A 26577-nucleotide genomic window follows, 5' to 3' on the forward strand; every position below is an offset into this window, starting at 1 on the left:
TTTCTCTGCATTTCCTGGCGGCATGGAAACTGGCCTCCCCACCCAGCTCCGGGCTTGGATGGAATGGAGACGCACCTTCATCAGCCTGGCCAAGACATCACACCCCTTGCTCTCCAGGGATACGATAACATCTGTCCTGTCTGCTCAGGGCCACGAGGGGCAAGCTTTCTGCGCATCACTGAGAGGGACTCCGGGTGGCTGCCTGATGGAGGCGCACGTGACTGTCCGAGAAGTGCCATATGTCCTTGGGGAAAAGCTAGAACCCCGAAAGTTTGTACTGTTTCCTGGTAGCCGGGCCACTGACCTGTGTCAGCACCCCAAGTCATGGAGAGAGGCTGGCCTTCCCACTGGTGGGGGGCACTCTCGGGGCCTGTCAGGGCTGGGGCTGGGGGCTCAGAAATGTCAGGTAGAATCTCATTAAGGTGCATACAAGTAAAGGACCAGCTCTAGCTTGCACACACACACACACACACACATACACACACACATGCCCCTCATGCATAAACACGAGCATGCACACCACTCACACAATTCCGATCATACATACGACTTACACAGAAAAAAACAACAGCAAAGAAATATAAAAACCGGAAAGAACAATTTGCTTTACTTAATGCCCCCCAAACATCTCCCCGTCTGTCTGTGCGGCCCTCCCCGCACATTAGTGGCACCAGGAAGGGCACGGCACATGCGGCAGATACGGAGCCGAGCTGCTCAGCGGTCAGCAGCCACCTGCCACCCATGCCAGAAGCCGCACGTGGCCATCCGTCCCAGCAAAGCTAAGTACGCCCCACCCCCACCCCAAGTCCCTGTTTCTGGAATGGTGGGCAGGAAAGGGCATTTGGGGAATCTCGCACCAGCCTGGAGATGTGACAAGGAGCGGCCCCGGCTCTGGCCCAGCACCCCGGGGGGAACTGTGTGCTCTAGGGGGTCCGGATTGGACGGCTCAGGAATGGCGAGCCCCTGAAAACGCCTTCGCCCCTTCTCTTTGTAAGAAGGGCCCTGCAGTTGTCGCAGACGGGAGGCTTTCTGGGCTGAGGAGCCTGGTAGAAGGGGCAGCCTGCCGTCCAGTCCAGCGGGCCCTCCCCAGGGCTTAAAGAAGTGAAGGCCGGTGCCCGGCGGGAGTCCCCAGGGCAGTGGGTCCCGACCCCTCACCCCTTTGCCCGCTGTCACCTCCCCGAGGGGCACCTTCCCTCTGATTTCCTTTTGTTGCAGAGGGGTCACGGGGGAGGGGGGAGGGCGCGGGAGGGAGCGAGGAGGGGCGTGGTGGTGGTGGTGGTGGTGGGTTGCCGGCCGGCCGACCTCGCCTGATTAGGATCCCAGATGTGCAACCTCCAGGCTCCTTCTGGGACCCTTGGGAGGTCAGACCCTAACTTGGGCTCCCACGCCCAATCCTCAGCGAGGGGGAAGGTGGAGGGCGGGTCCTCCGGGCGGGTTGACAAGTCGGCCTCAGTCGTGGGCGCCCCGATCTGGCTGAATTGGAAGTTCAGTCTCCACCCAGAAGAGGAGCTCGGAGCTCCTCCACGTAAAAGAAAAAGTTGGGCTGAGCAGCAACTTTTTTTTTTTTTCCCAGCCCAGAGTGAGCAAACCCGGGGCCCCTCCACGCTGGCTCCCCGGGTGGGCCAGGTGCGGGCACCTGGGCGGGGAGAGCGGGGGGCCCGGGGGAGCGGCGCGGGGCGCGTCCGCGCGCGCTCGCCGAGAGCCGGCCGCCGCCCCCGCCCCGCGCCCGCGCCCGCCCCGGGCCCGCCCCTTCCTCGCCGCGACTCGCCCGCCGGCCCCGCCCCCTCGCCCGCGGCGCCCAGTGGGAGGCGGGGGCCGGCCCGGCCGAGCGCGGCGCCGGGCTCTGATTTGCTGCGGGCGCGGGGGATCGACAGCCGCGGCGGGTGCCTTCCAGGGGGGAGGGAGGGAGGACTAGGGGGGAAAAGAGCACGGCGCCCAAGGCGAGGTCGGCACTCCCCGTCCCCGCGGCTGGCGCAGGACCTCGCTCGAGCGGAGCGCGCACGGGGAGCGGGTCGCGGGGCGGCGGCGGCGAGGAGGCGGCGAGAAGGAGTCGGAGGGGGCGAGGAGGCGAGGGCGGCGAGCCGAGCGGGGTCCCGGCCGCCCCGCGGGCCAAGGTCGACCCTCCGCGCGTGGGCGAGCGCGCCAGCCGGCCCCGGCGCGAGGGCCACCGCCACAAAGAGAACGCCGGCGGCTGCTCCCCATGACTTCCTAGAGCGCGCGGTCCCCGCCGAGTCCGCTCCCTCCCGGGCCGCGCCCCGCGCCCCCGTGCGTCCCCGCGCGCCCCGACCCGCGCCCCGCCGGCATGGACGTCCACACCCGCTGGAAAGCGCGCAGCCCGCCGCGCCCGGGCGCCCCGCTGCTGTCCCCACCGCTGCTGCTGCTGCTGCTGCTGCTGTGGGCGCCGCCTCTGAGCCGCGCAGGTAAGGCGCTGGGGCGCGGGGGCGGCTGTCATCCCCGGCCCCCGCCGGCCTCCCGGGCGCTCTCCCCCCTCTCCTCCCCCCCCCCCCCCCCCCGCCACCCGCGAGCTCGGGGAACGCGCGGGCCGCCTCTCCGAATGCCAGCCTTGGGGCCCGGGGAGGGAGACGCGCCAGCGCGGTACCCCTGCGCGCCAGAGGGCCGGCCGGGTGGGGCCGCGGCGCGCGCAGAGGAAGGGCCTGGCGCTGGATCGGCGAGAGGGTCTGTCCGCGAGGCCGGCAAACTTTGTCCCGAAACTTAGTATCTCCGTCCCACATCACTCGCGCCGGCAGAACTTCCTCTCCCGAAAACTGGGAAGGGTCGCCCCCTAGAGTCGCAGCCCGTCAATTCCGGCCAGGCTCCTGGGGCGGGGTGGGGGGGGAGACACTGGCCCCCGGCCTGGGAATCCCAGAAGCCCCAGCCCCTCCAGCCCTGCTCCGAATCCCCCCCCCCCCACACACACCTCCTGTCCCCCGGGGAGACAGTTGTTCTTGGGTTTGCCTCCCAGAGATGGGGTTTGCGGGACAGAGCTGGGAGGTGGTGGTGGCGTCTGGGCAGAGAGGCTCAGATGGTCCACAGATGGGGCCCTTGCCTGCCAGAGGTCTGACTTGGAAGGAGCCCCCTCCCCTGGGCGCCTGCCTGGACTCTTGTAGCTCTGACTCCCTCCCACTCAGCTTCCTGATGGGACCCTGGCTTCTAAGCATCACCTTGGTGGTTACCTGTGGGATGGGTCTTTGCACAGCCTCAGACATCGGAGGTCTCAGAATGTCCCAAGTCCCCACTAACAAGCCTGGAGACGAGGCTCAGAGTTGCTGGTGCGAGGTCAGGGGAATTGGGGGGCACAGCTGGCCAGCCGCTCCACGGCCCACCCCCCTTGTCCCCACCACTTTGTAATTTGAAGCCATGTGGGAAGAATCACTTTCCATGCTACACTTCCCGATTGAGATACCCTTTCTCTTTTTCCTGGTGCGATGGGTGTGTGGTGGGCCAAAGAGAATGAGCAGGAGTCGGGGTGTCCAGCCAGCACGGGCCTGTGGGAGCCGAGGGGTGCCTAGCCCAGCTCTGGGGACTTGCTCGCTCATCCCTGGGCTGCCACCAACGTGCCAAGGTCCTGGGCTAAATGACTCCCCCTACCCCCACGCCCCGGGGATCAGTTGAAGGCGGGGTGGGGGGGATAACTGTGGCCTCCGGGAAAGTGATCTGGAGTCGGTGGGGGCCCCATGGTGGCCGAGGGCCTTAGCCCCGTCCTGCTCCTCAGACGGGCTTTCCCCAGGAACACAGGACGGAACCCTTCAGGGGAGTCGTCACCCCCAAAAGCCGGGGCTGGGTGCAGGCTGGGGAATCATGCCTTTGGCGGTTTTGCAGTGGGCCCCCAGCTCCATTCCCGGGCTCTGTCTGTGCCTGCAGTCCCTGCCCCCTCTCCGACCCCCTCTTTCCCGAGGGCGGCCCCTTGGAAGCAGAAACGTGGCAGAGGGGATGGGGCAGCAGCCTGGCCCCTGGCCCGGGAGTTGCTCATTTGGCTTTTGGTCAGAAAGACCGTTAGAAGCATGTGAAGAAGCCGCTTTCCTGAGCGGGTTTCCCAGACCCGTCCCACCTCCCAGGGCGGGACCCGTCTCGAAGTCATGGGCAGTGCGTGGCCAAGGAGGGTGGCTGTCCACCGCAGATGTGGGCAGGCGGGAGCGGTCCTCCCAGGCGCCTGTCCTTTTCTCCGTTGTGGGATGAGCCAGATGTTTTCCGAGTTTTCTCTGAACATGGCTCTTTTTCCTACCTTCTCCTTGGCCAAGTGTGTGAAGGAATGAAAAGTTAAGATTGCATTTGGGGCCCTTTAACATTGTAACGGGTGGAGGGGAGTATGTGAAATGAAACGTGACCCCAATATTTGGAAATTGAGGTCATCTCCTCGGCCCGTCATTGGTTGAGTCCAGTCACGTGCTTGCTTCTTGCAATAATTTTGTGGGAAGAGTCGTCCAAGCTTTGTGGGACTTGACAGATACGAAACGGTTAAATTTCCTCTGACTCAATCAAGTTGGCTGGAAAGACATCCTTTTCCATCCTTCCCCCTTTCCCTCCTCCCCAGAAGAGAGCAGTCAGTGGGAGGAGTTCAGAGGCCAGGCTGGCTCCCTGGAGCCCTGTCCCTCATCTGGTCCAGATCTCAGTGGCTGGCGGGGCCGGAGCTGTGGTCACTGCCCAGTGGCTTTGACCACCCAGCGGGGGCCCCAGGCAGGAGTTTCTTCGGGTGCGGGGCACGAAGTCCCTTCTCCTGTGATGTTGCTCCAGGGCTGTTCCTGGGGTGCCGGCCAGAGCCTGCCCCGTTACCCCACCCTTCAGATATTTCTGGACAAGCACCGCGGCCACGCCCTAGCCCAGCACAGCTGATGCCCGCCTGCCCCGCCCCTGCCTTCTGGCCGTCTGGCCCTGCCTCCTCCCTGGATCACAGACACTGTTGGCTGGAGCTGAGGGGGTGGGGAGCAGACTGTCCCCCCCTCCCTCCCCCCACTTAATAACAGAACAGTTAGAGGGCAGACTAGCGATGATCACCTATACCCTGAGGCACCCTGGGTTTGCATTTAAGGAGCAAAGCAGGCCCGCCCCCCCCCCCCCCCCCCCCCCCCCGCCCCGCTCCAGACCACTGCATGTGTTAACTGCACATCACAACGGATGTGCTGGCATCTGCCTGGCCTTGTGCCCGCATCATGTCACCGGACCCTCCCACAGACCTGCAAGATTCGGGAGCCCAGTTTCTGGGTCTGTGTGACTTCTGCATCTGGGCACTGAGCGAGGGTCTCCTTTCTGCTTAGCATGGCCGCGCCTTAGCGCCTTTGACTTAAGGGGGGAGGGGGGGATACCTTTTCACTTCACATCCATTTATCAGCTCTCCCTGGGGGACGCCTGGTGCCCAGAGCAGCAGATGCAGGGGGAGGGGGCGGTTCTGCCACATGTGCACCCCCCCCCACCCTGGGGTGAAGGATGAGTTGCCTTTGGCCAACAGTGTTTAGGTCCCAACTTCCTCCATCCCTTATCCCTCCCTCCCTCCTCCCTCCTTTTTCACTGGAATGCCTTCAAGAGGAACCAGATTGAAAGCAGTCTACACTGTCCTGTTCCTTCTCTTTAGTTGGCCTTTCGCTCATCTGCATGACCTACCTGGACCCGGAAGGCCTTTGCACCCTGGCCTGGAGGGTTATGGGAGGACAGAGGTGAGCGGGGGCGGGCTCCTCGGTGCAGGAGCCCCCAAGTCCTCTGGGCAGCACGTGTGTTTGTTTCACTGTTCATTTTGGTGCCAAGTGTCACTTTAAATCATCTGGGAGGGTTGGCCCCATTGGGGAGATCTGGGGAAGCTTCCTGGAGGGGGTGACACTAAACTTGGCCTTTTCCTTCTTCTTCTTCCCCTCCCTTAGCAGGTGCCTTCATCCACCTCTGGCTTTACTCCTGTCCACCCCTCCTTCTTGGCAGGACATCCCAAATTCTGCTCTGGTGTTCTGTGTTCTCTGGGGCTGCTTCCCTTGGCTGGAAAGCCCCTCATTAGCTTGGTTGGCAGGGCGCCCCCAGCACCGCTTGTCCAGGGAGGCGGTGCCAGCAGAAGGGGCTGCAGTGACAAAAGAGGGGGTCTCTTGGGGGACGAGTGGAGACCCGGGGGGCTGCCCTAACCCTCTCTGCCCGTGCGTGGGGGCCCGTGTGCCAAGTGACAGTCTCGGCTCGGGTGGGGCGCCTCTGGCCACGACTTTGGGTTCCTGTGCTGGGGATGGGCAGTTAGATGTGAGGGGAGATGAGCCCCAGGAGCAGTGTGGGCAGCTGGGAGGGCAGTGCCAACGGAGCATTTGCCTCAGCTTTCCCCTCCGGAAAGTGGGGAGAATTGGTTTGACAGTCGCTCGTGTGGAACGTGCCCGATGCACAGTGAGCCCCCGAGTTACGTAGGACGTTATTCCGCGTGCTCTTCTGGGTGGCATTTCTGCAGAAGGGACAGAGCACAGTTGCCACGATGGGCTTTAAATGTGACTGTTCCCGAAGAAGCGCAGCGGAAGGAGGCTCGGTCATCCCGCTGAGTCAGGGTGGGACCCCGTCTGCGTGGTGGGGACGCTTTCCCACCCGCGTCGCCTCCTGGGCTCATGTGGCCAGGCCACGTGTGGCAACATGTGCGAAAATGTGCTACGAGCCCCTTTGAGGGCGGTACACCCGTGTGCGTGTCTGTGTGTGCGTGTGGGAGCAGGTGCGTGTGTGTGATGTGCCCACGCGCGGGGACCCACGTGTCCGTGCGTGTGTCGGTGCGCCTGCGCGTGCCTGTGTCTGCGTGGTTTCCTGAGGCTGTCCTGTGTGCCGGGCCTGGTGTATGTGGGGAGCCGGGGGCAAGGTGACATTTCTCTCCTTGCCGTGAGCCACGCCCGCTCAATGGGTGGTGCTGAGATGAACCGTGGCCGTGGAGCCCGGGGGGGGGGGGGGTGGGGGGGGTGGGGGGGGGAGAACGCCGGGGCTGCGGGTCCTGTGGCGGGGCCAGCGGGGTCCTGCTGGGCCTGATCATTTGATGACATGTTTTTCCTCACAGGGGGGCGGCGTGACACCAGGGTTTCTCTTTTCCTCCTTATTTTTGTTCCCCCGGATGAGCCACTCGTCCGGTGTCCGCACTGTCTGGCCTGGCTCAGCGGGAGGGGAGCCTGAGGTCCTGAAGGCGGAGCCTGCTTTGGCCCTTCTCACGGGCAGATGTGCCCTTGCTGCGGGCACAGCATAAGGACTGGGGTGTGGGTGATGCTCGGGGCGGGCGGCTGGAGCCGGCCAGCCTGGGTTTGCTTCCCCACGGCTCCCCTCCTACCAACCGTGCATTTAGCCTCCCCGTGCCTCAGTTTCCCTTTTTTTTTTTTTTTTTTTAGAAGGGGGTGATGATCACGTGTCCTGCAGGAGTTTTGGTGAGGGCTCGATGCATAACACGTGCAGAGCGCAGAGTGAGCTCAGTATCCACTTTGTGTTTCCCGGGCCCTGAGGCGACACGAAGCCGTGTTATGGGGTCTGGTGCCGGGCACCTGGCCCTGCTCACCGGCCGGCTGTGTGAGTGGCTCCCTGTCTCTCCTGTGGGCAGTGGCGCCCGTATCCCCCTCCCGGGAGAAACAGGAGAAGAGGTGGCACGGGAAATGTCCCCCGGTGAGTGAACGAGAGCAGCCCACGAGCCTGTGCAACTGGCCGCGATGGCTGGTGCACCGGGAGGGTTTTCTCTGCGGTGGGTGCACATGGCGGCTTTGCAGACCCAGACGCTGTTTATGCACCAGCTCCGCGGAGGTGGCTGGAGAGCCATTTATGGAATGAATGAACGCCCGGTCAGACGTGAGTGGATGTGCGTGGACGTGTGGTCGTGGGGGTCACACGGTCTGACGCATCGCCCCATCAGCTTTGACTCACCCAGTAGTTTTTCTGGCCGATTCCCATCCTAAGTAATAACCCCACATTAGAAGCGAATGTCGCCATTCTTCGGTGACTCAGACCCAAGAGATGGACCCGGTCTGACCCAGTTTCTCCAAAATCTCCTTCTGCGGAGCTCCAGGGGGCACTGCGACGTCTGCGTGCAGGACTCGGAGGGTCCCTTTGTTTTCTGATGCCAGGACCTGTGTTTCATGCCTGGGACTGTCACTCTTCTGGCCTGGTCTTCCCTGCCAGCACTTTGGCAACAGGGATCCTCATGTCGTCTGTCGTTTTACCGAACGCCACAAATGTGTGCCTGCACCAGGAGTGACTTCCATGTTCAACCTCCCAGCCTGCGTTGTAAAAAGAGCGATCTCACAATGACAGAAAGAGGGCGTTTCAACCCAACTGGAAGGTGGGAAGTAATCGTCTTGCATCCTGCCGACGGTGCAGCTCGGGCAGGCGCTGCCCGGGAGAGAGGGGTCCCAGGGAACCGCAGGAGAGGCTGGCCCTTGCCGGGAGTGGCCGCGCTTAGGCCGGAAGTGGCCGCGCTTAGGCCGGAAGTGTTTGCGGACCTCTAACGCGACCTAGGTCTGGGCCGGGCACCGGCGGCAGGTGCAGGCGAGCGTCCCTGCAGCACAGGAACTTCCGGCGCGGTGCGCAAATCGGACTCCAGAACAGGTGATTGTGTCCGGGGAAGTGCGAAGTGGGAGGTAGTGAAACATTGGCCAGCAGGGAGGGAGTGCTATCGACCAATCAGAGAGAGGCACTATCCGGCCCAGGCCCCCTCCCCCCCGTGGTTGTTGGGGTCGGTCCCTGGGGTGAGTTTGCCCTCCTGCTGGTATAGGACCCTCACCGGTGCCGGTGAGATGCCATTCTCAGATCCAGGCGAGGGGGTCTCGGCAGCTTCTGGCTTTTGTTTCTGGCCTTGTGCTTGAAAGCGAGGTCTGCGCCCCCCCCCCCCCCCCCCCCCCCCCCCCCCCGCCCACGGTCCCAGGTGGGTAGCCTGGGAGCCTCTGCCTCGGGTCTCCTCCTTACTGATCCTGGGCTGGTCTGTTCCCAGGGCACTGCGCCTGGCTGAAGGTCAAGACCTTCCTGGGGAGGACAGGGGGTGGCTGTGCGTCCAGTGGGCCCTTGGTGCCCTGGCCAGCTTGGGTCGGTTCCCGGAACCTGGGTGTGGGGACAGCCGGGAGCCCAGAGCCCTGAGCCTTGTGCAGGGGCGGGCAGTGCAGGGAGCTGAGGGACAAGGAAGGGCCGCCTGGACCTCAATGTGTGGTTCAGGGAAGCCAGAGCAATGTTTGTGCCTCTGGGGAAGGTGTTTTCTCATGTCCTCAGGGTGTGCCCAGGCTGCAGTGACCGCGATCTCTTTCCCGTTCGGTTTCTTCTTTGCTTTTCCCAGTTCTGAGTTTTCTGGACACAGCGTGAGATGCTTAGGGGAGCCCCAGCTTCCTCCGGGGGCTGCTTCTGCGAGCCAGCTCCCTCGTGGACGCCGCGTCCTCCTGAGGACAGTGTGGCCCAGCCTCAGCTAGTTTCGTGCAGGGGAGGAAGGGACAGCGTCCCCCGTGTCTCCTGGGCCAGAGAGCGCTCGCGCACCAGAGGGCCGGGGTGGCTGGCGCTTTCTAGGATGGAGGTGTGGGAACAGGATTTCCAAACGGGGTTATTTTCCAGGGACTTATTTTGTTGTTCAGATGTATAGTTTATTAAATAAGGCCCGTTGCACTCAGTTCTGCTGGGAGAGTGGCTAGGTTTCACTGACCGCAGGGAGTGTGTGGGTCCTCTTTGGGCACCCAGTGTGGCGGGGCCGGCTTGGGGGGTGGGCACTGCTGGTGAGGCGGGCAGGGGGCTCCAGGGGAGGCGCTGGGGTCAGCCCGAGAGGGAGAGGGTGGGACAGGCCAGCGCTCTCTCAGGGTCGGCCTCCCTCACCTGAACAGGTAGGCTGTAGGCTTCCGCATAAATGGTGGGGGACGCCTACAAGGGGAGCAGGGCCGGGACGGACGAGGGGGGGGCAGAGGCTCCCCCCGCTTCCTGTGTCTGCCCTACATTCTTCCGGGTGGCCCCACCTTCCGGAAGCGGCGATTAGGGGAAACGTCAAAGGTAACACAAGTCCCCATAATCTGCACGGGGTCGAGTGGTGTCAGCGGCGGTGAGCCTCGTGCCATCCAGCCCCCCCCCCCCAACCCCGGTGACCGTGGCACTGGCCCTTGACATCACGTCACGCTCAGCTGGAGACTCTGCCCAGCATGTTCAGCGTGAGTACTTCCCTCTTTGTGACGTGTCCGTGCAGGAGGGAGGATGCATGGATGAGCTCAGAATTCAGGGGCCTGGAGAGGCGGGTCGTGCGGCCGATGGCCACGCTCTCGGTTCCCTCGGGAGCCGGGAGGGCAGGGTGCTCGCGTCTTACCTATCCCGAGTGCCGGGTGCCGAGGCACCTCTGAGCGCCTCTTTGTGCCTCAGTTTCCCCATCTGTGAAATGGGCATAGAAGCGACACCTGTCTCAGAAGACTGTTGGAAGGGCGGGGGGATGTCACACAGGAATTGCACCATCACAGTGCCGGCTCTCACAGTTATTATTGCCGCGTGGTAAGTGCAGGGCGTCAGTATACGTGGGTAGATGCAGGGGAGCTCATTCGGGCCGCGGAGCTGGGCCACAGGGGCTCATGAAGGTGCCGCGGGAGAGAACTCAGACCTCACCCTTCTTGGTGCTCGTTAGGCCCAAGGAAGACGTGGGCTGGGCTCCTGGGCTCTGGACTGTCCACCTGTTCCAGGCCCTGGGTGGGACACTCCCGAGACAGGAGGACACCGGCAGTGCTGTTCCTGCGTGGCCCCGCGTCCCCGGGGCGCGCAGGCTGCTGCCCAGAGCTGGCTGGGGCCAAACAGCAGAGCAGGGTGCGCAGGCAGGCGAGGCTCGGTCTGCAGGCTGTGGGTGGGGTCCCCTCCCGGCCGCCCCAGCGCCTGTGCGGCTGTCATTCAGCTGTAGCAAGGCTTCCCCCAACCCTCAGGAATGTCCTCGCCCCAAGGGCTGGTCCCAAGGCTGCAGCTTTGCTGGCGTTTTGCAGAGGGTTGGAGTTCTCCGGGTCTGGGGCCCTGGCTTGCCTGGTGCTTTCTGGGACTGACCGGGAGCCAAGGAGGCGGGCGAGCAGGTCTGGTTTCCTGCGAGGTGGGGCTTTGAGTGGGCTCCACCGGGGATCCCCGAGGACGAGAGCAGACGACGGAGCCCGGGTCTGCACCTCCTCTGGCCCCCGCTCTTCCCGTCCCTCCCGAAGTCCGCCACGTCTTTGGCTTTGAAAGGGAAGTTCAGGGGATGAGTGTGGGAGACATCGATGAGCCAGCACACAGGGCCTAGGACAGCGGCTTCAGGGGCCACGAGGGCAGGTGAGCACCCCTGGCTGGGTGACCTCCAGGGTTTGCTGCACCTCTCTGATCCGAGTTGGTTTAATCGACCACGCAGAGGGGCGGCCAGGAGAGTTGGTTTAATCGACCACGCAGAGGGGCGGCCAGGAGGATCAGCGCTGGCCGCCTGTGTGTGGACGTAGAGCCCTCAGCGGGGTGTCCCACATCCCGTGTTCAGTGCAGCCGGGCAGATGCAGAGTCGCGTTAACAGCAGTAGCTGCTGTCGTCGGGGTTGTCACTGCAGTTGTTACCATGTAATAATAACAGCCGTCATGTATCATTGCTGCTGTTTCATACCATTGTAACTACGCGCGGAGCTCAGGGAGGCAGGGGTGGTGGTTTCTGCAAAGTGGAAGGTGGGAATAAAGCTTCTGCTTCCCGGTTCAAGGCTGCAGCTGGACCTCAGAAGCTAAACACTTAGTGCAAAGGGCAGGACCTCGGAGGACGCTGCCCAGTTAGTGCAAAGGGCGCGGCCAGTGACGGAGGGGCGAATCCGGGAGGGGGAGGGGTGCATTTCACAGATAGCATCCCCGGGGACTGCCGTCCAGCCTTCTACGGCATTGGATACCAGGGAACTACCGGGGGCCCATTCCTTGGCCCAGCAGGGCGAGGCCGGGACGGCAGACATGCCCGGGCTCCTGGGGAAGGAATTGGATGTCTTACTGGGAGTCGGTGGTCTGGCCTCTGCCCTCGGGGTTGTTTTGCAGATGAATCAACTCAGAACTAGAGGGCTTGGGGGTTCCTGGGGTCGAAGGCTGCCGAGAAGTGGTGCCCTGGCATCCAGGCCCCGTGTCCACGGCCGGGAGGGGAGCCCAGCTGTCTTGGGTGTGCACCTTGAGGGGATGGCGTTGAACCTCACAGATTCGTCCCGGGACCCGCGGGGCTGGAGCATCTCAGGTCTGCCCAGGGCGGGTGGCTGCCATTTGCCAGACACCTCACGGCAGCACCCACGGTGGAAAGTGCTGGGACCCAGCCTCCAGAGCCTGTGGGTTTCACCCTTATGCCACAAACTGCAGGGCCTTCGAGCTTCCGAAAGCTTCCTTGCTCACCGGAAATAAGCGAAAGTCACTTCATGGTGGAGACCCTCTCCGTTTCCCTTATTTCGTTGATTTCTGATTGTGTCAGTGACACGAGGACCGGCATGGGGAGGGGGAGCACGCTGGGGGCAGCGCAGGCCAGGCCCGAGGTGGGTCTCCCGGCTCAGAACCAGCCGGCCCTTTCCCTCCCTGCAGCGCCGTGGGCCTGTCCCTGTGGACAGGTGCTGGGAGGGCTGCTGTGCGGGGGCTGGAGGGCACATGCTGGCGGGTTCTTACCAGCCCCCCCCCACCCCGAGAGGGCCGGGGACGTGGGGACAGGCCGTCTGGCCTGACTGTCCTGCAGGCTGTGGGGCCCACCCACCATTCTGATCGGCCGGAGGGCAGCTGAGGGACAGTCAGACCCTGGGCTCCACAGGCCTCTCCTTGGGAACAGAGGCGGGAACAGCATGTGACCCAGATGTGACCCAGGTGGGAGGTGTGCTTGCTTGAGAAGTTTCTCTGAAGGCCAAGGGTGAGAGTCTCTAGGACTTTTCTTCCTTCCGTTTCCCGTCTCCTGAGGGCTTCTGTGTATCGTTTTGTCCTGATGACATCCTTCCAAGGGAAAAGGTGTCATCTCTATCCCCCAGGCCAGGAGACTGAGGCCCACAGAAACCCCAGTGCTAGTAAGTGGCAGAGTTGGGGCCCTCGATAGCGTTTCCGTTATGGAAATCCCATGTATCCAGGCCCTGTTTGGGGAGTCGGAGTCCAGAGGGTAGACCTCACAGCCAGGGGAGGGGCTTTCGGCCCCATCGGAGGCATGACCACCGCCTTCTTTTCTGGGGTCTTCATCTAGGTAACAGGCGGCTGATGGGGGAGGTTGGTGAAGCCTGGGGACCACCGTGGGTGACCTCTCTGCCCGCCGTGTGCCTCCCCAGGTCCTGGTTGGTGGCGGGTGCCGGGCCCGAGGGCAGGACGAAGCCAGCCTGGGTCCTGGGCCCCACGGCGCCCTCCTCATACTTCTTAGATGAGGTCTGTGGGGTTAGGTCTTGCGCCCTGCGTTCGGCTGCGAGGCCAGTGTTTGTACGAGGGGTGAGCTGCCCTGGTCTGACTCATTCTTTCCATTTAACTGGGAAGGAAAGAGAGGGGGAGAGGATCCTAGCCAGGTAGGTCTTGCCTGTTTAATGTCAGTTGACACACGATGAAAGGGGCATGTGGGGCTCTATCTGTGCCAGCCACAGCCAGATGTTGCGAAAGATCAGGGTGGGGTCGCTTTAAGCAGCCTTGCCCTCTGTGGGCAGCGTGGGGGTCGAGCGGTCGATCGGGTGTCCCAAGAGGCAAGCCGCTGTGGCCCAGCCGTAACCTCTCCTAGGTCAGGGAGGCTGGACCAGCACCTCATCTACATCTTTAAACTGTCAACATTCCAGGAAAGGAAACTAAAAAGCCCCGAGGAAACCGATGCCCCGAGGCCTGGTTTCTGGGCCCAGACTTCATCTTATTGGCAAAATGCCTACGAGGGGTCCCAGCAGCCAGGGAGGGTCTGCGGGCTTGCCAGGGACCGGGGATCAAGAGAGTTCTCCTCTTGGTTTGCTCTTAAAACGGATCATGCCTCCTCGAGCATCGGTCTGCTGCCTCGGGAACTTTGCTGCTTGGGTAACACAGCTGCCCCACCGCACGGGCCAGACCCCTCTACTTGGAAGAGTCAGGGGGTTTCAATTTATTTGAGACCAAGGGGCCACGGTTCTAGGCACCCCTAGGCATGGGTCCCGTCAAGGGGCACGATTCACCACACGCGGTGTCGGGGGTGGGGGTGGGGGGCTCTGTAGGTAGTCGTGTGGGCTTGAACCCAGAGGGCTTCCCAGACCCTGAGGGAAGGATGGGCAGGCGAGAGGGGGCCCGGGCTATCCTGGGGGAGGAGGAGAGTGCCACGCTGGCTGGCAGAGATGGCCGTCCCGGGTGTGGTACCCCTGGAGGGGCCCAGGGAGAGAGGCGGCGGAGGGATTGGGATTTGGCTGCGCAGGTGTGGAAGAACGTCTCGTCTGGGTGCCCAGCCTGGGGAACGGTGGGGCCCGTGGTTTGGCGGATCGGAGTCTGGGCTCAGGGCTCCCCTGGGTTGTCCTGCCCTGACGTGAATCTGCGCTCGGTGACACGCTTCACACGGCAATCGGACCATCCCAGGTCTCTCGAGGGGTCCCCCAGCAAGTGACCAGCTTGTGCACGGTGTGTGCCTGTGTGTACGTGTGCCCTTAAGCAGGTGTGAGCACTGTTCTTCTGGTGTCTCTGGTCCCAGGGACACGTAGCTGGCTGGCGTGCCGAGCGCCTCCTCTGTGCTGGGGGCTTTCCACCCGGGATCGCTTGCTCCCACCAGGTCCGTATGGTGGGGATCCGTCCAGTGACTCAGCTAACGAGGAACAGACCTGAGATTGGAACGTGGCTTTGAGTACCCCAGGCCGCCTCCTCCGGCCAACCCCTTCCCACTTGGTCTTCTGGAAAATTTCCCAGTCGTCACCCAGCTCCTTAGCTGCCAGCTCTCCAGATGACCCTCTCCAGGCCTCCTTTAATTCTGGGATCAATCATACCCCGTAAATCACTTCCAGAATCTCTCTCCTCCCCGTTTTGGAATTCCTTAAATAGGCTTCTGCTTGCCCTTCTCCAGGCCTCTGTTTCTTTCCTGAGCCCTTACCTTGAACCACTTCGGTTCTGCGGGACGTGCAGGTGGGTGACGTGGTCGGTCCTGTTGCCTCCGGGACGCTGCCTCCCGCACGCGGACCCCAGGATCGCACGTGCGACGCTCCGAGCCGCCTCCCTGGGGCGGCTGCTTTTGCAGAGCCCGGGCTCACTCCTCTGTCCACCTCTTGGTTCCCATGACCCAGTCCTCCCTGTGCCGAATTTGAGCCCCAGCGAAAGCCCCGGCCTCCAGGCTTGTGCCTTTCTCCATCTCCATAAACACTGGTGCCTGGTCAATATCTCGGCAAGAAAATAAAGATGAAAACCCTCCGAAGAGGGGTAGTCTGGTCTTTTTCCAGTCACTTGTTAAAATATTTCCTGATCTGATTTCGGCGGTAGTGTAAACAGCCCGTGAACGACTGCACCCGGGCAGGGCCCTGAGGCCCGTGCTGTGCGGAGCAGCGGCCCATCTCTGGGGTATGTCAGGCACCAGGCTCTCGCACATTTTTCTCTGACGACTCATGCTTGTTCTCTGTCCTGCTGCCCCTTCCTCCCCACTGTGACTTCTCTTCTCGGCGCCTTGGGAAACTCTGAGCTGGAGGGTTGGCCCAGCGGGACCCAGCTGCACGGGGTGAGCTCCCTCCCTGAGTGCTCCTGACCTTGCCCAGCGCACAGCTCAGGGCCCAGGGCCCGTGGGGAGGCCGTGGGGCGGGGGTGAGCACGGAGACAGAGAGCAGGCCCGAGGTAAGGGCTTCCGGGGTCCTTCTCCGCCCCCACGTCCCGCGGCCCCTGGGCCCTCCTGCCTCTTCCGACCCGACCCGGCCCGGCCCGGCCTCAGCCGTCACTACTCTGGAAGGAGGGGGCGGCGTGGCAGCTGCCCCATCGGGATGGGAGGGAGCTGACTCTCCCAGAGCGCTCTGGCCCGGAAACGGCGCCCTGGACCTGGCGTCCGTGGCGTCTCTGCTGGGCCGCAGACTCCGCGTCCGAGGCCGTAACCGGACTCCGGGGCTGTGGATGAGCGTGCGGCTCACCTGCTCTGTGCGCTTGCCCGCTGGGCGGGCATCGTGCGCAGCTTTGCCCAGGGGCTGGTTGAAGGCCGCCGGGCATTTACCGAGCACCAGAGCCTGCACACGGCTGTGCGGCTCAGTTGGATGCAGGGACATGCCGCCTGGCCCCGGGGCGAGGGGGAGACCCGGGCTGCCGTGGTCAGTGCGTGGCAGGCCCTGGCGTGCCTCAGTCTAAGCAAGGCTCACCTCCCTTGTGCTGCCCCGTCCTGACCCCCCAGCCCCCTGCTGCCCCGAGAGAGGAAGAGCAGTGCCTGTTGAGTGCTGGGGAGACCGGGGGTCAGAAGCCAGTCGAAGACCCCGGCTGACGGCATGGGCCGGGCCAGGACCGGGCTGGCCCCCGGCCTGTCTGTTTCCGTGTCCCTGTCCACATCCTTCCCGAGACCTCCCGGCTGTGTGCACGGTGGCTCTGAGGGCATGTTGTGGCCAGGCTGCTGGTGTGCCTGGACTTGGAACTTGGGACTTGGGGGTGAGCTGTGCTGCCCAGGGCATCTGGGGGACACGGTGTGGACACTCAGAGGAGGGGCGGGGCCGGGAGGGGCGGGGGGAGCTCCCACCAGGCCGGGTGTTGGGGGGGCTGTGCAGAGATGCCAGCTGTGTCCCGTTGAGGCCATGTCCGGGAGGGAGGGGCGCACCCTCTCCTTAGATGCCTTCCCCTCCTCCTCCTTCTTTAATGGTGTATGTTTTTTAATGAAGGAGGATGCATTTTTGTAACAGTCCTTGTGGAAAAAGAAAAGTATAGAGGAAATAAAACTCACTGGTAATCCCCACACTCAAACTCTACTGGGTCTGAGCACAGAGAGGAGGGCACTGAGGGAGAGGTGTGGCGGCTGGGCTGGAAATCAGGGCGCAGCCCCGGCCCCGCCCAGCGCCCTCCCCTGCAAGGAGAAGGCTGAAGAGTCCCAGCACAAGTCCCGATTTGGACGCTCTCCCCTCACCGTATAAGGACAGCATTCCGTCCTCCGTCATGGCCGCCGTAAAAAGCCTGATTCCCTGACAGTGTCTCCTGTGGTTGGACCTGGGTCATTTCCATCTCCTGATACTGTAAGGGGCTGTGTTCGTGGGGCACGCTGCCTTGGACTTGACCCGAGCTGCATCTACCCCGGTGGCTCATGCTTCCTCCCTCAGGCTATTCTCTGGTGGGGAGGAGAGTGTGCTGGGGGCTAGGTGAGCAGCAGACTCCCCCCCGCCCCATGTGGGCATGAAGGGGGGCTCTGGGTGGCCCTTTACTCTGTGGGTGTTAAGGCACAGCCCCCGCAGGAATTCAGGGCTTGATAAAGGTGGCCTTCACATTGGCCGTTGGCCGGGAGCGAAAGGATTAGTCACTGAAATGGGCTGGAAGAGCGAACACACCATCTGGACCCTGCCTTCCTCTTGCATCTAAACGCGTTCCAGATGGATCAGAGATGGGAACTGTGCAAACGAAATCGCAGAGCTCTCTCCCAGAAGGAATCGTGGGAGACTGGGTGTTACAATCTGGGGGTGGGAACGCCATTCCCAGTACGACAGAAACCCCAGAAGTTGTAAAAGAAAATAAAAGTTTTACTCCATAAGTGTCAAGAGTTCCAAAACAAAACCCGAAACAACCAATCAGAAAGAAAGAAAGAAAGACTGAAAGAAAGAAAGAAAGGAAAGGAAGGAAGGCAGAAAGAAAGACAGAAAGAGAAAGAAAGAGGAAGGAAGAAAGAAAGAAGGAAGGAAGGAAGACAGAAAGAAGAAGGAAGAAAGACAAAAAGAAAGAAAGAAAAAGGAAGGAAGGAAGAAAGATAAAAAGGAAGGAAGGAAAGAAGACAGAAAAAAGAAGGAAGGAAGAAAGAAAAAGAAAGAAGGAAAAAGAAAGGAAGGAAGAAAGACAAAGAAAGGAAGAAAAAGGAAGGAAGAAGGAAGGAAGACAGAAAGAAAGAGAAAGAAGAAGGAAGGAAGGAAGACAAAAGAAAAGAAGGAAGGAAGGAAGACAAAGAAAGAAGGAAGGAAGACAAAAAGAAAGACAGAAAGAAAAAGGAAGGAGGAAAGAAAGAGACAGATAGAAAGAAAGAAAAAAGGAAGGAAGAAAGAAGAAGAAAGAAAGAAAGAAAGGAAGCCAGAAAAAGAAAGTGGAATGTGAGCGTGTGTCACAGAGAAGGGGTTGATCTGCTGTAATACTTACAACTCCTCTAAGTCAGTAAGAAAAGGCTAGAACCACCCCTCCCTCCTCCAGAAAAGGAGATGCAGAAAAGACCCGAAGAGTTCTTAGGAAGGAAGATACGGATAGTCTCTAAATGCACAAGCGGATGCTGGCTCCCTGGCAAGGAATGCAGGTGAGACCCCGGGGGACACGCTCCCCCCTGGGCAGGCGGACGAGGAACCAACACAGACAGCACACACTTCGGCTGCAGGGAGGGAGGCGAAGCGGGTGCCCTCGCACGCTGTCCGTCCACGCCAGGCGGTTGCGGTATCTGTCAGAACACGAAAACCGCCTGGCAACTTCCGCGGGTCTTGGCTTTTTCCCCGTTGATACGCGAATGTACGCAGACACCTGTAGCGGGCCGGCAGGGTGGCACGGGCTGGCAGGGCAGGGGACTGAGGTGGCCCGTTCCCGTCGCCAGAGCCGCGTAGACCGGAACGTTCTGCAGCCACAGCACGGAACACAGCGCGGCAAGGAGGAGGGCCGGGCTTTCCTGCCTTCCTATTTCCTGCAACCGATTGGTCTCCCGGATACGGGAGATGGTCTGAGTCCGTCACCATTAAAGGGAAAAACACATCCGTGGGCTTGCGTGCGCGTGGGTGACGAGGACGGAGGCACAGACGTGGGGACCCGTGGCTTTCGCTGGAGTGGAGGGCTGGGTGCAGCCCTGTCAGCATCTCGTGAGTCGGGTGAGGGCTCATTGGAGCACGTGGGTGGTGGCAAGGTGGGCAGGTGTGTGGCTAATGGAGACGGGGGACAAGGAGGTGTGGGCTGGCCTCTCCGGGAGGAGCCGCGGGCCTTTCCTGCTGGCAGGCGGCTGCTTTGGGCCCCAATGCCTTAGTCAATTGAAAAAGTTGTGGTTAAAAAGAAGGGGAGGGGCCCGGGGGGCTCAGTCGGTTGAGCATCCGGACTTCGGCTCAGGCCACGATCTCACAGCTCATGAGTTCGAGCCCCGCGTCGGGCCCTGTGCTGACAGCTCGGAGCCCGGAGCCTGCTCCGATTCTAGGTCTCCCTCTGTCTCTGCTCCTCCCCTGCTCGCGCTCTGTCTCTCTCTCTCTCAAAAATAAATTGAAAAACGGGGGGGGGGGGGAGTGAAAAAGAGACAGAAATGAGCAGTTCGGGAAGGGACTCTTACTAGATGGCTGTGTGACAGTCGGTGATCTTTTGATGAGAGGAGCATACACGCATAGATCTGTGGAACCGAACCTGTCCTCCGTGACCGCCATGCACTCATTGTGCAGGTGGGGAAACTGAGGCTGGCCCGTGCCTCACCTAGAGTCACACAGCGGGTTGGGGGCAGAGCTCCAGAGGCATCGTCTGTTTCAATCCTCGGAAGTAGGTGCTGACAGTGTGTTTGCTTCACAAACGTGAAAAAGTGCCAGCACCGCGCGGCTGAGAGCGGGGTCTGAGATGTGGCCCCGTTCCTGAGGGAACCGCACAGCACGTGGTGGGCCGCACACCCTCCTGGGGACTGCAGGCTCGCGCATCTTGCCTTCTGTGTGGGTGGCAGCGTTCAGGCTGTGAATGGCACCTGCCCCGCCCTCCAAAAACCAGCCGGGACATGAGGCTTTGAGGGTCCTTCATCTGGTGAGTTGGGGGAGGGGCACTGTGACGTCAAATGACAACGGAGTCCCCTCTGCCCTAGAAGAGCTGACATCCCCACTTGTCCCTTAGGGCCCTTTGTGTCCTGTTTCCACAAGGTCACTGCTGGGAGGTAAACTTTGGCCCCCAAACTTTAGCCACTCTTATTCCCACTGGGGAGGTGGTCTGTCCTGGCAGAGCACAGAACTGTGGGGGAAGGAGCTGAGACCCCTTCATTTGCTTGCCCATCGTGAGAGTGTTATGGGCGTGCCAGGCTCACGGGCAACTCACAGGAATGTGCAACAGGTCTGTTCAGTCGAACCATGGGGAAGTGCCATCTTGGGGGCCGAAATGGTTCGGCGTCCATTTCATTGGTTTAATCTAATACTCGAAGATTGAGCACAGAGGAGGGCCACCGGTCCCCCGCGTGGGGCCTAGGGATACCTTTCCAGAGGTGACACCTCTAAGCTGAGGTCCACAAGATGAGTGGGGGTTCGCCACGAGTGGCAGTTGGGGCAGCAGGAAGATTCCAACTACAGGGAACGGGATGTGCAAACCCCTTGATGCTGTGTGACCTTGGCCTTTGAATTCGGAGTTAGTGTGACTGAAGCATAGTATGAGTAGAGTGGCAGAGAAGAATGTCGAGAGATGAGGCTTTCGTGCCTTTAATTGGGTTTTCGTTGGCAAGGGCATATTGCCGTCTTTATCCACTGATCCATCCATCCACCTACCCAGTGTACCCACCCACCCGTCTGTCCATTGCTTATGCATACCATTAACCCAACTGCTCATCCATCTGTGCATCCAGACCAGCAACCCATTCCACACCCACCCATCCATCCAGACCATCAACCCATTCCACCACTGGCCATCTATCCAGACCATCACCCATTCCACCACCCATCATCCATCCAGACCATCAACCTATTCCACCACTGACCATCTATCCAGACCACCCATTTATCCACACCATCAACCCATTCCATCCATCCATCCATCCAGACCATCAACTCATTCCACCACCGACCATCTATCCAGACCATTACCCATTCCACCACCCACCATCCATCTAGACCATCAACCCATTTTGTTACCCACTGTGCATCCAGACCATCAACCCATTCCAGCCATCCATGTATCCATCTATCCAGACCATCAACCCATCTATCCAGACCATCAACCCATTCCACCACCCACCCATCCATCCAGACCATAAATCATCCACCCACCCATGAATCTGGACCATGAATCCACCCCTGACCTCCATCCCCTCTTCTGTCATGGCACTGCGCTGCCCCGTCCACCACACCACGGCCCGCTCTAGTGTCAGGGTGGTATGACCACGCAGACGTCCACTCTCACTTTGAGGCTCCCTGAGGGCGAGGAAAGACTGACTCACTTGAGCTTCTGAGTGCTTACTTAGCACGGTACCAGGCACAACTGGAGTCTCAGGCTGTGTGCGTTGACTTGAATTGAGACACAGGATGCTTCTGGCTGTAACAGCAGCTGGCAGAGCAGCCAGGATAGTGATGAGGAGCTGACCGTGTCTTAGGAGTTAGTGGGGGCAGGGGCTGGCTCTGGAATAGCTGGGGATGTGGGAGGAATAGGGGCTCTCAGCAGAGGCGGGACGTGGACGGGGGGCAAGAAGGAAGGAAAGCCGTGTAATTGACAGTAAAACGTCAGAGAAACATCATCTAGGGAACAGGGAAGTGGCGAGTCAGTGTTTCAGGATCTTTGGCTATAGATTCAGAGATTCTACTAATTCCGCAAATAGTCCTGTTAACTGTTCTTGGCTATGAAGCATAGCATACTTACTACAGCAAATTGGGAAAATACGAACCCTGCTTTTACTTTTCCATTCTGTCTTAGTGTGTGCGGATTGCTATAACAGAACACCACCAACTGGGTGGCTTATAAACCACAGGAGTTTATTCCCTCTGGTTCTGGAGGATGGGAAGGTCTAAGGTCAAGAGTCGGTGTGATTGGGGGAGGACCCTTCTTCCACTGTGTCCTCGCGCACTGGCAGGGGTGAGGAAGCTCTTTGGAGCTGCCGTCTTTGGGGGTGACGATTTCACTATATGAGTTCTGGGGGGACACAGGCATTCAGTAGCCCCGTCCTCACACTTTCCCCTTTTCCTGGCTGAGCTCGGGCAGAAACAGTATGGCGCCTGCCTTGGTCGTTACACTGTAAACACCGCCATGGCTGCTGGTCGCGGACTATATACGCCCACACTGGGGTTCATGTCTCTGTTGCTCTAGTGCTGGACTTGGGTCACTTCCAGTTGTTCGCTTTATACATAACACCTGGATGAACATCTTTCTGGTAAATCCTTTCTGCCTCTCTTACTATTTCCTTGGGGTGGATTCCTAGACGCTGACTCACTGCATCAGAGCACAGGAACGTTTTAAAGCCCTTTTGTTGCAGATGACATTCCAGCCAACGGCAGGCATTTGTCGCCTGAGCTACTGCACCCTGGGCAGCATTATCCCCGGGTACCCACCCCCTGGGGGGCCCGTGGGATAGACCTGGGCTACCCACCTGCTGGAGGCCGGTCACTGCCTCCTTGCTGCTCCTGGAAGGCAGTGGGGGGCTGTTGTGTAATGCTCGGGACCTGGCTGGGCTGCCTGGGCATTAGGGCTTCAGTTTCCTCATCTGGAGACCAGAGTGGTACTTCCTACCCCACGGTGTTACCGTCAAAAGTGGGTTATTGATAACAGTTATGACTCACATGCATTCAGAGCTCCTCCCATTTAGTCAGAAAACATCAGGGAATCTTCTGGACCCGAATGGGCAGTCAGTAGTTGCTCACTGTCACCCCTCTGCTCCCCTTCCTCTCTTGGGTCGTCTGTGCTGTGTCCCTGCTGTGGCCCGCGGAGTAGACGGTGATACCAGGTCCTGCTGCTGGCAGGATCTTCTCCCCACCAGGCGGTCACATGGGATGAGCGTGGTCGGGGCGTGCGCTGGGGCACTGGGGAGGGGGGTGGGCTGGAGCTGGTGTCTGGGGCGTCCCGGGCTGGCCTGGGCGGGGAAGGGCGGAGGCATGAAAGGAAGGGACAGCAGCCTGGTGTGGGGCTGCGGGATGGGTTCTTGCCAATGATCCGTCCAGCCGTGCAGGTGGCTCCACGTAGCCCTGCCCGCTCTGCACCAGGGTCTGGAGGTGCCGACCAAGCCTGGGGACCTGGAGTGCAACTCTCATCCCTGGGGGAGCGGGGGCTCGGAACCCCAGTTCATCAGCACACGGAGCGTGGGCCCAGGGTGTTCCGTGGGACCGGTGGCCAGACTGGGGCGTGACCGTGGTGCAGACCAGTTCTGAGTTCTGCCGCCACTTTGTGTCGCCTCCTTCGAGGGAGTTGATACAGTTTTGCACCGTTAAGTGCTCATTTTGCGTCCCTGTGTCTGGTTTTGAGTCATCGTCAGAGCGTTCTAAAGACTTGCTTGGCTCTAGTAATTGAAAAATGCCTTCTGGTCCTGAGGGAAGTCACGTAACGTGTCCCTCCAGAGGTCAGAGTGACCCAGTGCAATACTCTTTTCCTTGGATCGCACAAGCCAACAACATGATTTCAGCGCCGAGAAAGATCGACTAGCAACAGAACTCCACCAGGATCCTTCCGCGGCCCGCGCTCCGAGAGCCGTTCCATCTGGGCCGCGTGAGGAGCATTCGGGCGGGTGTGCAGGGCTCGCTCGCACAGACAGTGACTTCGATTTGTAACAGGAAGTATTTCTCTTACCTTCGTTTATCACGTTGTTTGCTTTGTGACATTTAATAGGTGTTACAGCACCTCCAAGGGCTCATTTTTTTCCATTTCTAAAGTTGTCTCTTCCAACGAGGATCTCAGGGCAAACGCCAGCTGATGTCAGTGTAGAAAACTAGTGAGCCAGCAGATACATTTGCCTTTTGTCCACATTTCAGTCCGGAAGGGCAGGGGTAAGCTGGACTCAGGCCTTAACAAAGGGGGGGCCCGTGAGGATGCGTGGTGTAGGGTGGCTCATTCCAAATGCAGACTCTGGGGAATGTTCCTGAGAAGTGCAAACACAGTTTTGCTTTATAAAGTTAAAAATTACCCACCACAGGGATGCCTGGGTGGTTCAGTTGGTTAAGCGTCCGACTTTGGCTCAGGTCATGATCTTGTGGTTCATGGCTTCGAGCCCCGTGTCGGGCTCTGTGCTGACAGTTCGGAGCCTGGAGTCTGCTTTGGATTCTGTGTCTCCCTCTCTCTCTGCCTCCTCCCCCTTCTCTCTTTCTCTCTCAAAAGTAAATAAACATTGAAAAAAAATAAAAAAGAAGTATCTTAGTTCATTTATCCTTCTATACTGTTGTCTTTACATAAAAAAAAAAAATTGTCCACCATGAAGGCAAAGGTGAAAAGATCTGTGACTGACCTGCGGGTTTACTTTTAGCTGGACATGGAGAGAGGACAGTTACTTTATCATGCCATTTCCTGTTGGACATTAATTGGCTTTTATTATTCTGTTGATTTGTTATAAAAACAATACACACTCATCACAGAAACATTAAAAGCTACTGAGCAGTACGAAGAAGAAAATAAAAATGAACCTTAATCCCTTCCTTGTTTAAACCATGATCCTGATGATAGTTTCTATTCAGTGAAGCCAAATAAATTACCAGCTGAACATTTTGATGTGTTTATTTTCCAGTATTTGTTCCATGCCTACATTTACAAAATTGGGATTACAGGCCACTTTGTAATAGTCTTAAAATATGAGCGAATCTCAATAAATGAGGAGTAAAAGAAAATTCCCTCAATCTGATACAGGACATTGATGTAAAATCTACTGCTGAGTTCTTTCCCCCCCTGGGATCAGGGACAAGGCAAGGACATCTGCTCCCACCATGCCTAGTCAACATTGCATGGCAAGCCTTAGACAGTGGAAGAAGGCGAGAAAAGGGAATAAAGCATGTGAACTGGAAAGGAAAAAGTGAAATTGTCTTATTTCCAGACCACATGATTATTGGTGTTAAAAATTCTGAGGACTTCACAAAAAAGCTTCTAGAAGTAATAAATAAGTTTAGCATGGCCACAGGAGTCAAAGTCAATTCAAAAAGTCACTTGTATTTCTAGAGAGTAGAGGTGGACAATTGGAAATAGAGATTTAAGCAGCCATTGCAGTAGTCAACGATATGAAATGTTTAGAGACATATTTGACAAGATACTTGTGCACTGAACATTGTAAAGCATTGCTTAGAGGTCTTAAAGGAGGTCTCAAGAATTGGAGAGGTATACCATGCTCATGGACAAGAGGATGTAATATTTTGAAGGTGTCATTTTCACCCAAAACTGACCTCCAGATTCAGTGCAATGTCTGTTAAAATCCCAGCAGACATTTTCAAAAATAGACATTGATAACACGATCCTGAAATTTGTGTGGAAGGGCAAAGGACCTGAAAGAATGAAGAGAATGTTGAAAAAGAAGAATGCAGAGGGCTCCTTCTGTATGATTTTAGGACTTACTCTAAAGCTACCACGATCAAAGCATTCTGGTGTTGACATAAAGACATGTAGACCAAGGGAATGGAAGAGAGTCTATAAATAGTCTTGCTCATATGTGAACAGTTAATTTTTGACAACGATGCTAAGGTATTTCACTGGCAAGAGGGTAGTCTTTATCAGCAAGTGGTGCCAGAACAGCTAGACATCTGTTTGCAAACAAACAAACTTGGACCCTTATTTCAAATCATATATAAAACTTAGGATGGGTCATGGGCATACATGTAAGATTTAAAACTGTAAAGAATCAACGAGAAAGAAAACCCTCTGTTTAAATCTTGATTAGGCAAAAATGTCTCAGAAAGCACACACAAAGTACGATCTATAAAAAAATCGACAGGTTGGACTGGATCAGATTAAAGCTTCTGCTCTCAAAAGAAGCTGTTACGAAAATGGGAAGGTAAAGCCACAGATTGGAGCAAAATGCCTGCAAAAAACACACTTACATCTAGAGGAGAGAAAGGAATGTTGTAGCTCAATGGCGAGAAGATAGACGGCCCCATTTGAAACTGGGCGGAAGGCGGGCGCAGACATCTCATCAGAAAAGAAGTAAGAATGGCCCATTTGCAAATGGAAAGATGCTTAACAGCTGCGGTCGTCGGGAGCTGCAAACTAAAACCAAAAGCAGGTACCAGGGCGCGCACAAGCATTGGCGACGATGTGGGGAAAGTGCCGTCCACTCGGGAAGATGGTTCGGCAGGTTTTTATAAAGCCCATCATACTTAGCAGGGGACCCGGCAATTCCACTGGGACGTGTTTACCCAAGAGACGTGAACGTATAACGTCTGTGGAAAGACACGTGTGAATGTTCACATGCTGCCTCATTACCCCCCAAAACTGGGAACAACCCAAGCACCCATCAGCAGGGGGATGGCTGAACAAATTGTGGTTCACCCGAGCGGTGGGATCCCGCACGGCGGTAGCCAGAGTGCGCATGTGCAACAGTGCGGGTACAGACGCGTTTCGTTAAGTGGAACACACAGACGCTAAAGATTGTATGCGATCCGATTCTTTTCGCGTGGCTTTTGAGGAAAGGCAAAATTGTAGAAAAAAGATCACTGGTTGCAAGGGGCGGGGGGTGGGAAGAGGGATACGAGGGGCCCTTCTGAGGTGATGACAGTATTCTGTAGCGTGACGGTGGGTGGTTCCTGGACCACACATTAGTCAGACTCCCTGGACCGAACGCTTAAGAAGAATGAATTTTACTACGTGCGGATTATACCTCCAAAACCCTCACTTAAAATAAACAACAAAACCCAGGAGCATTTCCCCATACAATTAAATATCCCTCAATCAAAGAAATATCACTTAATCAAACGTTAGTAACATCAGCTAACATTAATGTGACAACAAA

At 58.7% G+C, this 26577-nt stretch overlaps 1 protein-coding gene across 3 annotated transcripts in view; it reads left to right on the forward strand.

Annotated features, from left to right (window-relative positions):
* The first annotated feature begins 1939 nt into the window (after positions 1–1939).
* COL5A1 (collagen type V alpha 1 chain) overlaps positions 1940–26577 on the forward strand; it is a 148116-nt gene continuing 123478 nt past the window's right edge. For 2 of the 3 annotated variants that reach the window (XM_027051684.2, XM_027051685.2), the window contains exon 1: positions 1941–2420. In XM_027051684.2, coding sequence (XP_026907485.1) covers positions 2303–2420 — 118 coding nt within the window. In that variant the 5' untranslated portion in view covers positions 1941–2302. Of the gene's footprint in view, positions 2421–26577 lie in introns of all 3 variants that reach the window. The other variant, XM_053204424.1, reaches the window with a different exon arrangement.

The sequence above is a fragment of the Acinonyx jubatus genome, chromosome D4, assembly GCF_027475565.1.
Source record: "Acinonyx jubatus isolate Ajub_Pintada_27869175 chromosome D4, VMU_Ajub_asm_v1.0, whole genome shotgun sequence".
Lineage (NCBI taxonomy): Eukaryota > Metazoa > Chordata > Mammalia > Carnivora > Felidae > Acinonyx > Acinonyx jubatus.